The sequence below is a fragment of the Oreochromis aureus genome, linkage group 6, assembly GCF_013358895.1.
Source record: "Oreochromis aureus strain Israel breed Guangdong linkage group 6, ZZ_aureus, whole genome shotgun sequence".
Lineage (NCBI taxonomy): Eukaryota > Metazoa > Chordata > Actinopteri > Cichliformes > Cichlidae > Oreochromis > Oreochromis aureus.
Genome location: NC_052947.1, coordinates 32,233,412 through 32,249,106, shown reverse-complemented (window position 1 = coordinate 32,249,106; position 15,695 = coordinate 32,233,412). Strand labels below are relative to the sequence as shown.

Below are 15,695 nucleotides of genomic sequence, written 5' to 3'. Positions count from 1 at the left end.
TCACACAACAGAGCTTGAACAATCACACCACATCACACAAATCTACTCTTTGTATTATCACATTGTATACCAAAGTATCCTGACAGCTCAATCTTGATGTAATTTCCAACTCTCCACTGTGAGTCTGAGCCACACCAGTATATCCCAGAATCAGCTGCTTTCAGCTCTGTGATCCTCACCAAGAAAGAGTTGGAGGGAGCGTCATCTTGCAATGTAGTCTAAGGAGCTTGGAAAGAAAAAGTGTCTGGACTTCTTTAAGTTGCTTGAAGACGTTTCACCTCTCATCCGAGAAGCTTCTTCAGTTCTAGGGTCAAATGGTGGAGAGTCCCAGATTTAAACCCAGTGGGAGTATCCCCCCTCGGATGAGAGGTGAAACGTCTTCAAGCAACTTAAAGAAGTCCAGGCGCTTTTCTTTCCAAGCTCCTTAGACTTCAATGACCTGGATGACTGAGAACCTTCACAGACATCTTGCAATGTGAGCACTTCACCGAAGCACTTCAACCTTACGGTACCATCTAAATGCAAAACATGTTGCAGCGAGCACAGAAACTGTGGGAGCTGTTAGCGCTAACAGTTCGAGTACCAACAAATGTGTCGGCAGCCCAAACTTGATGAAATGACTGGCTTCAGGACCAAAATGGATTGCTCTGGACCAGTGGTAGACGATAGGGGGTTAGAAAATGGGCTACAGATAGCGTCAGATGATCCAACTTTCCAACCGCCATGCCGAAAGCCTATTTCAAGTAAAATTCATTTTCAATTTATGACACCGAAAAGCAAGCAAAATTAAATGCATTACAGAGAGCCCTGCTAATATGGAGGAACTACACCAGGAGCAAACAAGACTGGGGCAACAGAAAGAGCCACTCATACAGGATGTTTCCACATGGTGGAATTAAACGCTGGATATGGTTTCTCATCTACTAAAGAATCAAGAGGCTGTTTTTGCTGCTTTAGACAAATAAAATCAAGCTAGCAAGCTAGCCCTTTTAACTCCATCAGAGCTGGTAAAACTCCAAAAGCTGGCGACTGTCCTTGAGTCATGCAGGTAAATAAAACTATTTTTTAACTTATTGTTACTGTTTCTTCAAAAATCTCTATAGTTGACAGTTATTGTGTAGATTAATAATTACTTTCTTGAACGGTCTACTACAGGTTTGTGACTGAGCTTCTTGGAGGTGAGTTTTACCTGCTTTCTGCCAGCTGCTTCAGACCATGGAGGTCTCTGATGATGACTCAAATTACATGGTGAAGTTTAAGACTGCCTTCAAAGGACCTACGTGTAGCTACACTCAACCATCAGTGGCTCCAGTTAGCTACTGTGCTTGACCCACACTTTAAGGATTTAAAGTGTCTTGCAAGGGGAGAGCATGAAGAGGTTTGGACCAAAAAGCACGGAGGTATTGTCAGTCCAATGGGTTTCTTACTTTTTGCACTAAAATCTTCGATGTACTGTACAAAATAATTTTGATTAAGGTTACTCAGAGTTTAAAGGTGAAGCTGGTCAAATAACCTTTTCTGTTTCTGCCTTATGTTTTTGAGAAGAAAAACTGCACTTTACTTTGAAATTTTTATTATTATTATTTAAAGATAATACCATTTTGAAAATGTACTTAAACTACTTAAAATAACACTTTATTTTTAAGTCTGCCCAATTTTGGCCAGGGATATTATTTTTTTCTTCTCTGTTTTGCATTGATATACAGTTTAAAACCTTTTCCCCCATAAATCGAAAGTGCTTGAGTTTACAATATTCATGTCCATTATTTGGTTCGGTCACCCACTAAAACCCTTTTAAATAAAAAAAAAAAAAGAAGACATTTGCGCTTTGGGGCAAATTTTCTTGTGCGATTGAATTAATGCGATTAATCAAGATGAATTACTTACAAAGCCTCTAATTAATTAATTTCTTTAATTGAGTCCCACCCTGATATATATATATATATATATATATATATATATATATGAGAAAACTAAAGAGTTAAGTCTTAACAGAGTAATTACATATTGTACTGTTTTTTTTCAGATGCAGCACTCTATGTTGTCTACATTCTACTTCCTGTGCTGCTACTGACATGTGTCCTAGTTATTGTTTATAAGTACAGATGTTGCAGGGTTAAAGGTATCTTTTACAGTCAAATACAGACACAAACCCTTACGCTCAAATGTGAAAGCAAAAGCAGCATATAAAAGTATACAAAGAAAACAAATGTTTTTTGTATACTTTTTTTGTAGCCTGCTGCATCATTTTTTTCACTTTGTGTCTTTGGATTCAGCCCCTATAGGTTGATAATTTTCATTTCTATAAAATGATGTGCCAACCCAGTCCATAATCATTACCCAATGATATGATAAATGAACTGGTTCTTATATAGTGCTTTACTACTCTACCCGAGCGCTCAAAGAGCTTTATATAACTTGCCTCATTCACCCATTCATACAAGCATTTTTTTTCTATGTTTTTTTTAGGTAAGTGCACCAGAGAGCAACTTGGGGTTAGTATCTTGCCTAAGAATATTTGGCATGCAGACTGGGGCAACCGGGGATTGAAGCACACCAAACATCCGATTACAAAATGACCTGATCTACTTTCGGAGCTACAGACCATACCGTATTTTATTTTAAAATTGATTTATTTTAAAATAAAATAAATCAATCTGATGAATTTTCAAAGCGTTTGTTTAATTTTTTAAACGTCCTAAAACTTGAAGCGTTCACAGTTTTGTTCATTTAATAAGAGAAACAAAGGCACTAAGTGTGGACAGTGACTGTTTTTTCTTTTGTTAACATCCTGTGGCAGGTCATTAAGAAAATAAGCATACATCTGGAAAGTCAAAAATGGTTATCCTGGAAAATACAAACTTTAAACAATTTATGTTGTACATGTTCTTATTAAAATATTTATAACTTATTTGCCACACTCCACCCTCTGTTATATTCTAGGTATACAAAACATTGACAGTATAAAAAACAGTAAAACAGTAAATTAAAAAGCAGGTTTTGCAATTAACATACATGAAGACCAGTCCATTTCAAATTAATAATGAGTGATGCAATCTGAAGTCTTGTCCAGTATATCTATGCACCATTATTACTGTATTCAGAGTTACACTAAAACATCACAGCATCACTAATGAAAAACACATCTGATCAGTTGCTTTGTAAAAGTACATTTTTGAACTCTTAAGTAAACAACATTACCATACGTATACTCCAGTCAGTAAAAAGCACTGATTTGGGGGAAAAACAAACAAACCAAACAAAAACTCACATATTGTGACCCAGAAATAGATTTTTTTTTTATCACTTTACACTCATGTTGATCTTTTACATTTAGGGGTTTCCACAGTTTATATAAAAAGAGCAAATATTTTATGAAACTTTAAGCAATACTAATGAAAGAAAAGATATGGATCACTTTTATCTTCTGTTGGCTTTATGAAAATTTTCATTACAGTAGATGTCTTCTGTTGCAACTGCGGTCATGATTTCATAGACGCCTTCATCTCCACCTCCATCTTTGCAGACTTTTTGCTGTACGTATGTCATCACAACTTCTTGATTTTTATAAATCTAAAGATGAATCAACACACAATAAACAGAACAATGAATGATACATGTTGCAGAAATTTGGGTTGTTATGGAAACATTTTGAAAAAAATGTTGTCTACACTGGTTCTGTAGCCAAAATAGCCTCATGCTTCCACCAGTGAGAGTGCAGTGTACACGTGTGCCTGTCCAGACTCATAATATACATATGAAAACTAAAGAAAACACAATTACATGTGATAAATGTAATTTGTTTACAAGACTTAAAGAACAAAACAACAATATTAAAAATAGAGATGTTGCTAAGAAGCTACAGATTCTAAAACATGAATGCGTACATTATCAGCAGCACATGAATTCTATATCTTTGGTTGTCTAAGTCCAGCCAATAGATGAGTTTAGTCACCTTACAAGCTGCAGAGATCTGGGTTATGATGGACATACGTTGGAAAAGAGTTTTTTCTACTCTAACACTATAGGCAGAGTAGCTGCTTTCTGCTGTGTATCTCTGACAGTGAGACTCATTGCAGTATGCATTCATGTCCAGATTTATAGTAACCATAATATAGAAACCATTCTGAAGGAATTACAATTAAGGATAATGAATGTAACGGCACATAATATAGTATGTTTTTCAAGAGCCACTGTTAAGTGCCCCAGTGTAATACCCTTATTTATCACCAGTCAAAGTCACATTAACAACAGGCCAAGGGAGCACTTCTCTTTTGTTGTGTGAATTAGCTGCATAGTTCTCAATCACTTGGTTAATTAGCACCCAGCCATGAAAGCTCTGAGAAACCTTGATTTATACAATCACCTAAGCTGTGACAAATTGCAACAGTTTGTTCTGCTGCTGAGTTACAGCATATAACATATTTTTTTCTGCTAGTCATTTGTGTTAGATTGTCCCATAAGTGGAGATATCACCTGAATTTCAGGAGCGAGACCACACCTCATTCACGCCCTTTCCGGCCTCGGGCTATATATATGCCCCCTTCACCAATACCTGCTGTTCTCATTTTCATGCGAACACCCTACGTCGTCAGAGAACATCACGAACATTCTAAGAGCTTGAATCCTATAAACCCATTTTGCTGGTCATCATGGATTTCCTGTCGCTCAGCCCTTCAGACCAAGACCTCAGTCCTTCTCCATCTGATATTCCCCAGGCAGTCCAGGAATTGCAATCTAAACCTCCTAGTGGAGCTACCACAGAGAGTTTGATTACCGTCGGCCAGTCTGGGGAGCATTCTAGCAGCCATTCTTGCCACTCGGCCATCAGATCCGCCATATCCATTCCTCAGAACTCCTCTCTCCACTCGATTCAACAATACAGCAGCTCTGGTCACTCCCCATCCCCGCGAAACTAGAACCTCCAAACCACTACTAGAGGAAGATCTATCTCCATCAAAAGTTCACGGTGTTGCTCCACTCCAGATCGCTCTGAGACTTGTCTCCATCTGCCGCATCTCGCCACCACTTTGCACGCTCCCTCCTCAGCTGCTCCTCCTACTCGGCATGGCACTCGGCTTGGGTTGCCAATTCTATGGTCTCCGATCCCTCCTCCGCAACTAGCCTCAGCAAACCCTCTTGGCACCGGGGTGCCAGGTTCTCAGCCACTCATTCCTATTCTGTTAAACTCTGCAGCAAACCTCTGCATCAGGTTGCCAGGTTTTCAGCCATCCATCCCTCCCCTGTTAAACTCTGCAGCAAACCTCGGCACCGGGTTGCCAGTTCCTCTCACCTCACCTCCTTTCTACAACACTTCAGCTAACATTCTTACAACCAGGCATCCAACCATACATCCCTCTAACCCAGCAGTTTTTCCTACTTCTGTCAGTGAAGCTTCAAGCAGCCCATGGCCAGGCTTTTTAGCCCAGGCCTCTTTTCTTCAAACTAACACTGATCAGTTTTAGCTGGTCTCAGCAATTCCTCCTCCCAACCCACCAGCCCCCAAAAAGCGCATCATCATCGATTTATCTGCTCCTCACGGCGGTCAGATTCCAAGTATAAATAGCCTCATTCCCAGCGATGACTTTTCTCTTAAATACTCCACAGTGAACCATGCCATTTCTCTCATTAAAATAACTGGCAGAGGTGCAGGGCTTTCTAAAGCCGACATCACAAGTGCCTTTAAGGTCCTGCTAATTCACCCCGATTTCTGGTGCTTGTTCGGAGTCAAGTGGAGGGATGCTTGTTATTTCACTGTCAGGCTAACCTTTGGTTGCAAAAGCAGCCTTCGGCTCACTCTCCGAAGCTCTATGTTGGTTCCTCTCCAACAATCATAAAGTGCCATTTTTGGTCCATCTTCTCGATGATTTCCTAGTCATTTCCCCTCCCACGTCACCGCCAGCTCAGGGGTTATCCACTCTGTGATCAGTCTTCTCTGAACTCGGTGTTCCACTGTAGGAAGAGTAAACAGAAGGACCTTCAACATCCCTGGAGTTCCCCTGCATAACCCTCGACACTAAGCGTTTCCAGGCCTCCCTGGCTATCGAAAAGCTCAATCGCATCACTCTTCTCCCCCAAAACTTTCTCCTCGTTTCCACGTTCCAAACGACAACTACTCTCTCTTTTGGGATGCTTCTTTATCTCTCACTTGCTTTCATTTGCAGTATCTAAACCATCACTCCTTGACTCCATCACGCTGGATAGCTCTTCCAAAGCCGAACTGCGACTCTGGCAACTTCTGCTTGCTAACTGGAATGACATTTAGCTCTACACAGATGCCGCCCGTTCTGCCGGCTTTGGGGGTTATTACGGCAGAAGGTGGTTCTCTTCAGCTTGGCCTCCTGAGCTCCGCCAATAAATCCAGGAGCGGTTCCTGCCTTCGTCAGCCGTTTTCAAAATCTACCTGGTGGTCATCGCAGCCTTACCGTGGGGCCATGAATGGTCAATAAGATCCATCCTCATTCACTCAGACAACCTTGCCGTAGTTGACATAATCAACAAAGGCCGAAGCAATTCCCCTTCATGCGTCGGCTCAATCTGGCCACATCCCAACAAGATCATGGTTTCTTTCACACTTTTGCCAAGTTCTCTTGTCATCCGGGATTCCTCCCAATCTCTTCTCTGGCCATTACTTTTGCTTCTGCACCACCATTTCTGCCTCCCGCAAGGGAATTCCGGACTTCTTAATCAAGCTCTTTGGCCGATGGTCATCACAAGCCTACCAGTTATACATTCACAATAAACTCCAAGATCTCCGTAATGCCCAATCTTCACTCCTGCTAGGGGATGCCTTCTTTGGGGATCTGCCCAGCCTGGGAGCCACTGCCAGTCCCCTTCGAGGCCTTCCCCAAACCGCAGCACCAATTCACAGTTCCTCATCCTTCATTGCTCATTGTTACTGAAGATGTGGTCCCAGCTAGTGAATATGTATATAAAGAGGTAAAGTGATTAAAAAAAGGTTGCATTCACAAGTTTTTGAAAAGAGAAGAAAACAAACTCCGTTCAAGGAAATGACTCAATTTCCAATTGCAATCTTAGTGCTCTCACTGCCCTTGAGTTATTCCACCATTGTAGCCACACTACAGCCTGTGTGAGGCTGTTCATAGCTGTAGCAGGGCCTTCATCTGCATTCCGACATCAAATTGCTACCATTGTCTCATCATCAAAAATAAAAATGTACACATAATTATATATTCCAATTGTGCCACATTCTTTTATATTTTTATATTTTATACATACAACTCTGTTAATACTTTACACTTTAGTTTTCTTACTCCACTTTCTGCAGCCCCCATCACTTCCTCTATGTTTTTTTCCTTGGGTGTATTTCTGCTCATGGTGTCATCGGCTTCTGAAAATACATAGTATACATAGTGGTTGTACTTCTTTTGCATCTATATTTGCATGTATATTTGAGTGTAAGCATGTCCATGCGTACATGACTGTAAAAGATACCATTAACTCTTGAGCTTCTGTTCTTATAAACAGTAACTAGGAGACACATCAGTAGCAGGACAGGAGGTACAGTGTAAAGTACATAGAGTGCTGCATCTGAAAAACAGAAACCAAAAGAGGAGACAATAAAAAGAAACACTTTCCAAAACACTTTTATTTTCATGCACATAAGTGGAGAAATGTGGCCTTCCATGATGTTTTCATGTTCACTTCTCTTTTTGTTAATAGTTATGTCTATTTTAACTTAACACAAACCCACAGATGTTTTAACATATCGGTTTGACATAGACTTTCTTTATTTACTGTAACCATGAAACCATAACCATAAACAAAACCAAATGTTAACCTTAAATGTGAAAAGGTACTTGTTCTCACAACATTTCTCAGCTGGCGTGTACACTAACAGAAACACATATGCAGTATATATTTTCTATAATAGCTTTACCTGGGATTTTTCTGGTGTGCTGCAAAAAGACTGTAAGAGAAAAAGAAGTGTTGTTACCACATTCATTTCAAGACAGACTTTGTTTTTTCTATTTTTGTAACAGAATGGCTAGTAAAAGATGACATTTCATCAGATATGACTACTGATTAAAAAGTGAAAAAGTAAAAATAAACTCCTAAAAAATGTTTTTTGCCTCAACAATTTTCACTTTAAATTAGAAAATAATTTACACACAACAAATGTTATACATTCTTTTATATAACAAAAATTCTTTAGTGTCTTTAATATGTCGTTAGTCATAGTCTCCTCCAATGACAACAAGCCTTGTTTTTCCAGTAACAGAGAAGTCTGCAGACACCATCACACTGCCTCCACCAAAACCTTTTACCCTAAGGGTGCAGGAATTACTATAATGTTCTCTATATCTTCTCCATAGCTTAATCCTATGATCCAACTCCCGAAATCAGAATCCGCACTCATTGCTGAACATAGTGTTCCTCCACATGTTCAAGAATGAGTGCACATTTTGCTGCCATCAGTGCAAACAGCACTGATATTAATGCTGAGTTTGTCATTAAAAAACATGTTCTAAAAATAAATTCTGGCTTGAGTTTGTGGCACAGAGAGTTTAAAAAAAATCAATTTCTACTCAAAAAATATTCATTTGGCTATTATGAGAGTTTACATTTAATGAAGAAGAAAGACAAATTAAAAAGTATGAAAAATGCAACCCTGTTATTTACATCAGTAGCTTTTTAGTCTGAAAACTTTTATAGTATGAAGACAAAAATTTTAAGCACTTAATTAAATATGCGAAGTGTTCAGATTTTAACAAAATTTACAAGGAATAAGCCATTTATGGGTTTGTTATGACTAAGTTTTATTACAAATGCAAATATTGACTGTATAGTGCAAGTTAGAATATGACTACTTAGAGGGACAAAAATGTTTTTGTGGTCTCAGACCACCTGTGGTAAGTGAGGCTCTCAGTAGTTCTATTTCTTGTGCTGCTATTTTTGTGTGGAGTGTGAACATCATATTGACAGTTTTAGTTTTACTTATTCACTCTTCAGACAACTGAACTGATGTAAAACAAAAACATGGCTTAAAATCTATGCATTGTATTGTCTTATACAAAAGTGTCCAGCATACCTGAAAGCTCAATCTTGGTGTAGTTTCCAACTCTCCACTGTGAGTCTGACCCACACCAGTATGTCCCACCATCAGCTGCTTCCAGTTCTGTGATCCTCACTGTGAAAGAGCTGGAAGCAGCATCATCTTGCAGTGTGAACCTGCTTCGACTCGTCACCATGTCTGAGCAATTGTTGCGGTGGTCTCCCTTACAGAGGAACTTCCTGTTATCCCAGTGTTGTGGAGGATAAGGGCACTGCAAAGTTAGTGGATGTCCTGCAGTACCATTTATTTTAGTTGATTTGACACAGCACCACTCTGTCAGATTGAAAGAGAAACATTATTTCAGAATAATCAAATATTTAAGTTTCTTAGAGACTATTTGACAGCAAACAATTTCTTGCACTGGTGTAAAGAGCTATTACTATGACCTCTCACCTTCAATTTTCAGCTCAACAGCAGAGAAAACATCCAGCTCAGAGTTTCTGTGGACACCACAGAGGTATGACCCTGAATCATTACGAGTCAAATTGCTAATGGTCACTGTGAATGTTCCTAACACTTTGTCATCATCAAGTCTGAATCGTGCATTTTGTTTGGTGTCAGAGGTGATTAGTGCCTGCTGCAGACATGTGGAGGGCCGATTTCCTCTGCAGATGTACTTCAGGCTGTTCTGGTACTGAGACTCATACCGACAACTGACAGACTCAGAGTGTCCCTCATAACTTTGAACTTTGGTCACAGTGTCACAGCATCTGTCTGTCAAGAAGGTAAACACCAAAAAACGGACGGTCAATTTTGCAGCAAAAAAATCCAGATAGTCATCTACTCACGTACCACTGTTTAAAGAAATGCGAACTTCTATTAACCTGAAACTGAAGTCCTTACCTTTAACTTTATTTTTGTGATATCTACAACTGACTTTTGCAATGTCTTTTTTTTTTTTTTTTTTACCTTGTACTAATTTCAGCTTGACTTCAGTGTAGATGTCTGTTCCAGTTTTCGTCACTCCACACCAGTATTTTCCAGCATCCGTATATTGAAGATCAAAGATAGTTGTTGTGAAGATTCGTGCACTGGTGTCATCATAAATTGAGTATTTTGTTTTGCTTGCTTGTGATGTTGTAATGAGAACATCACTGTTGCCACAGTCGTTCTTACATAGGTACTTCTCATGAGATACATAACTCTGTTCATAAGAGCAGGAGACATTAACCTCTCTCCCCACATATCCAGTTACATGGATCATTCCCACTGCACTGGTCAGACATCTCAGAGAAACTAAGAAGACAAAATATAATGTGAAAAGATCACGTTTTACTTTGTCAGGTCAGCTTTCTTACGAGCAAATTTAGTGCTGTATAAAGAAATTAGAATACACGTCATCACATACTGTTCCTTAATACTAAAACATACATTTATTTTTTAGTATACAGCTGGCTTTAATCTTTATCTGTTTACTCATTTAAATTACTTACTGCAGAAGATGAACAGCAGATTTTGAATGCTCCACATCTTTGCTCATCAAAATAGAAACGTAACAGGAAATATTGTCAGTACTGAAAAGCTTGTGCAGACACTAGGGTCATTTCATGTCATAGCAATATGAGGGGAGGGGTGGAGCTAGAGTATCAGCACATTAACATTCTTAGATGGAAGCTCATATAACGGTATTTTAATAATTTATAAAATAGCTGACATATGACATCTAGTGGTGAAAGAAGTGTTATGCAGTGTATAAATTAAAAGTCTTGCATCAAAAGAGTTAAGCAATAGCATTTAACTATATTTAGTAGGGGTAGGGGAAAATTTATACAGTACAATATTGTGATATTTTCTGATATTTTTTCTTTTTTTAAAGAAATTAAAAATTCTCTTGGAATAATGCAAACAAGAGGGCTTATCTTATGCACCTCCTGAAATAATGTTTGGCGAGCAAACAGATTATATCAACTCAACCAAAAAGACATCCAACACACTTGTCTTGCCAAACTTACCTCCTAATTCAAAGCAAGCTATTGCTCTGTCACACTGAAGTAAAAATAGGGCCTGGATCTCCTTTCACCTGAAGGACAACCCCCCAAAAAAAAAAAAAAAACGTGTCTGTCTTGTGACTGTACTAATTCTTTTCCTATTTTGCAATCGATTGCAAGTTGTGGTGACGAAATGGTTGGCCAGAGTTTGAGAGTGTTGCACACTCAGTGTCCACTTTTTATTACAAGGTGATTGGACAGATCTTCTGACAGCGGCACATAACTAACTTGGACTCATTGCAATCACTTTGAGAGACATTTCACTCTCTAAAAAATGAAACAAATACTATAAATTCAGACAGATTGCCAGCGTGTTTCCAGCAGTGAAAATGAGTCTTTGTCAGTGTGCACAATTTGAGGAGACTTGACTAACTTGGCTGCCAGCTGGTTGTACACTCTTAGAAAGGATGTGTTAAAAAATGACACAAAAAATGTGTTGTTACACTATTAACACATTTTGTGTGAATTTTAACATAACATGTGTAAGAAAATGTGTAAACATTGAAAAAATGTGTAAAAAGCTTAACACACTTGATGTGTTGCACAGTTTAACACATTTTGTGTGTTTTTTTCGGAATCTAACAACAGGACCTAAAATTAGCAGCACAGTAATTTGATGCTAGCCCTTTGTTTAGTGAAATAAATTGTAGATGAACAATGTATTAAAACTATATTAACTGAATAAACAAAATGTTTAGTTATTGTTTGTTTTACATAATCATTTCCTCATTACTTTCAACAAATAACACATTTTATAATGTAGGTGTGTATGGTGTACTAAAATTCTGAAAGAGGATTAATTTTTTATTTCTCAATGTGTATGGCATACCAATTAATGGCCATGACTATACTATAAGCATAAGTATCCACACAGAACAGGCTTAATTTTGACTGTAACATGTGAACTAGGGCAATACAATTGAAGTAAAAGTAGAAAATGAAATGAGTAAGAACACACATGCTGAAAATTGAAACAAATTCTGCCCAGCAACATGACATACCAGCGGCGGGAAGGGGGCGCTATTTTTTCGCGCCACTGAGACAAAGGAGACAAAGATGGAGGTTACGTCTCCTAGTATGTTGTCAGACCTTACAGTAAGTATAATTTACCAGTTTATCTTAATGTACTGAAAATATGTCGGGTTTCTGGAAGAATGTGAAACTTTGAATTTATACAAAATATAGGAGTTTTGAGTTTAAGTTAATTACTGCTTAACTATACCTAGCTAACCTTAATGTAACAGTCTTGCTAACATATCCTACTCTTAATTTTAGTATTAGTTCTTGGCTTTAGTACCATACTTCATTAGAGTAAATGTGTTTTGGTAGTATTTTTATGTATTACTTTATTCATGTATTTATCAATTTACTTTATTTATGTATTAGAGTATTCAGAAATTGCTGTTAGAACCAGTGTTGTAGTTGAGCTAGCGATTCGACAGGCATTCTGGTGTCTATGAGCAACGCCAGAGTCAGGACCTAACCTTAGCAGTGTTGGTTAAAATGACAATATTGTTGTTAGCTCTGAATATAGCAAATGTAGTTATCACTGAGACCATTCATTTGCTAGCACATAATAGGAATAAAGACTGAGTAACTTTAACATGAAATATACCTCATATTGACAGAGATAATTATTTTTTAAGCAGTTAAAGCAATTTTTGCTACTAGTATAATTAACTACAGTATGTGCGCATTCTTTTTTAAGGCTTATTGCTGGAAACATGCTCTGATATAGTTTCTGTTTTATGCAGAACTTCTGAGGAAGTAATAGTCAGTGTTATTTAAAAAAAAAAAAACAACAGCAACTTGACCATGCAAATCTTACTTATTCAGCCATGTGTTTCTTTTTTTCAGCATGCATATGACAACTTAGAATCTGTCAAAGTCCTTGTAACCACTTTTATAGATGAGAAGTAAATTTTTTTTAAGTAAATTGCACTTGTTTCCACTTACTGTGTATCTTTTAACCTTTATCTCATTGTTTATTAGAGCTTTTTTTTCTCAGTTAAAATTGCTCAGCTGTTACCCATATACCTCTGTCCTTTCTTCCTCAGGAACATTATTATGATCCAGTCTCCCATTGTGGATTCGTAAACTGCGCAACCTTAGACGGAATAAGAAGCGAAGTGACAGATGACTGTAGTGAAGACAAGAAGCTCAGGCAAGAGGATGGGAATACCAGCAGCACAGATGAGTGGGTCACCCTGATCAAAAGATTGTGGCCCTCAGCTGAGAACCTTCCAACTATCATGTCAGGCATGGAGGAAACATACACCAGTCGCAGAGCCTGGATTAGCAAGGATTCCCCCACTGCCGCTGAAATATTCAGAGAGTACCCACGGTTTTTGGACATGCCAAGTCTGGTAAGTTGCTTGGTTTCCTGGTAATGGTTTATGTACTCCTTCTTCACTCAGTTGTGTTTTGCATACAAAGTATGTAACAGGAGTGGATACATTTGGAGCTATGTTTATGAGCTCCTAGTGAATATTTTGAAAGTTTTATAATTTCAGAGTTGGATCATTATTCACTGGGCTTTTATTACAATGAGCATCACTTTTCACATGATCCAAAATCTTACTCGTACCACCAAATGACTACAATAGTAGGGACATCAAATGACAATGTAGAAGTACAGCTCATGGAAGTGAAAAACCTACAAAAAAATCACCTAAATCTGTATGAAACTCTGCTTTCAGCAGCACTATTTTCAGCACAAAAAGCTCTACAGGACAAACCGCAGACAGACAAAATAAGAAATTGGCTGCTCGAACATCAGCTAAAAAGTCCTAATTTTTTTTCTAAGGGTCTGATGGGACCCAAATCATAGCTAAAATTAAGGAATAATAGACTTGTATTCAAATACTACTCCAAGTAAATTCTTATGTTTCAATGTGTAGGTAAGCTTGATGTGGAAGTGGGTAACAGAAATGTGATACTGTAAAGTTTGATTTTAGCCATACAGCTACCAAATGGGCAGAATGTACTTTTGATTTCATGTATTTAATGCTTTATTTTAAACTTAAACACTGTTTTTTCTCTCCACAAGGTGGACTTGGAGTTTGGCAAGCTTACAGGAGGAAAGACAGATCTCTTTTTACGAAAATGGGAAGCCAGTATCAAGCTCAAATCAGTAGCTGCCCTGGAAACAAGAGTGATCTAAAGAGTGCAACCAGGCAGTACATCATTGTTGCTAAGAATGACAGAGTAACCATTTCTCTGAATGAAGCCCAGACGTGTGTTGTGGATAAGCTTTTCAAACTGTACTGGGTATGTAACTTGTCCTATCCAGCACCGCTTGTCTTCACCTTCTTTGAGTTTGTCTATGACCTGCCGCTGTCCACCCAAAGGAAAACCAAAGTACTGGAGCTGATTGCACAGATTAAAGCATGCAAGTAAAATGTTCACCTGTCCAAAATGTAGAGAGTCTCTGTTCACAAAGGTGAGAAACCTCATTTGGCATCTTTGTCAAATACACTGCTTATCAGGACTCAATATGAACTGATTGGGTGATTTTCGGCCTTTATATATAGTGACAAGCTTTGATGCTAATAAGCTGTATTTAAACCCAAGGTACAAAATTGTATAACCTGGATGCTATATTCGCCAATGTATGTTTTTCTGTTTGCATGCAACTGCACATTTGTTGAATGTTGACAATTGTTGCCTTTAAAAAATTTAATTCATGTATTGTCTGGACATGATTATATCAGAACATATATATATGTGTATGTATGTATATATATATATATATATATATATATATATATATATATATATATATGTGTGTGTGTGTGTGTGTGTGTGTGTGTGTATGTGTTGCCCATTTTTCAATTTTTGGACATTTTAATGATCTAGAGAGATAGAAAGTTAGTCAGATATGAATTTTGTTTGATTTTGTCAAGTAAAAATTGTGATAGCTTTGGCTAAAATTGAATTTAAAATATTTTAATTGAAAATATTCAGACAGCTGTTTATTCAGTTTGTAATGATTTATAGTATGCTAAATAAAAACCTGGAATTCAATAAATGTATAATATATACCCATCTTTTTTCTCCTTTTTTTCAAAAATTGAAATGTACACATTTTAACACATCTTTGTGTCAAAATAACACATCCTTGTGTTTATGTTTTTTAACACAGAAGATGTGTTAAAGGAGCAGACACATTAATTGTGTTAAAACTGACACATCATGTGTTGTCCCTGAGCTGATGCAGCACATGTGTTAAAATTTAACACATCATGTGTCAATTTTAACACATCCCTTCTAAGAGTGTATTCTGGTCATATTCCCATAGCACAGGGAGGGTGCTCAGGATATCACAAAATGTTAAAAATTGGAATAATATATCATGAGTGAAGTATTGTGATAATATCATAACGTGGGATGACACAATTTTTCACTCTTTCAACCACCAGGAGAGTTTTGCAGAACTCTTATAAAGAAGCATTCGCTCTCAGTGGGATCAGGAGGAGACACTGATGAGGGCGGCAAGCTGGAACACTCATTAAACTCCATTAGCGGGATCTCCCTTCAGTTCACCTGGAAAATGCTGTGCTTCTGTGCAGAATAAACAGGAATGTTTCCAGATCTGCAAACCTGTGTTTCACCTGGCTGGATGAAGCCAG

The 15,695-nt window shown here is 37.9% G+C and overlaps 1 protein-coding gene across 1 annotated transcript; it reads right to left on the bottom strand.

Moving 5' to 3' along the window:
* Positions 1-2,509: 2,509 nt before the first annotated feature.
* LOC120440715 (polymeric immunoglobulin receptor-like) lies at positions 2,510-10,579 on the bottom strand. Its single transcript, XM_039613864.1, has 8 exons — positions 10,510-10,579; positions 9,986-10,312; positions 9,470-9,790; positions 9,053-9,349; positions 7,901-7,930; positions 7,456-7,551; positions 7,275-7,351; positions 2,510-3,573 (listed from the first exon to the last, which is right to left on the bottom strand). Exons 1-8 carry the CDS (start codon positions 10,544-10,546, stop codon positions 3,421-3,423), a joined length of 1,338 nt encoding a protein of 445 aa, XP_039469798.1. The 5' UTR covers positions 10,547-10,579; the 3' UTR covers positions 2,510-3,420.
* Between the last annotated feature and the right edge of the window lie 5,116 nt (positions 10,580-15,695).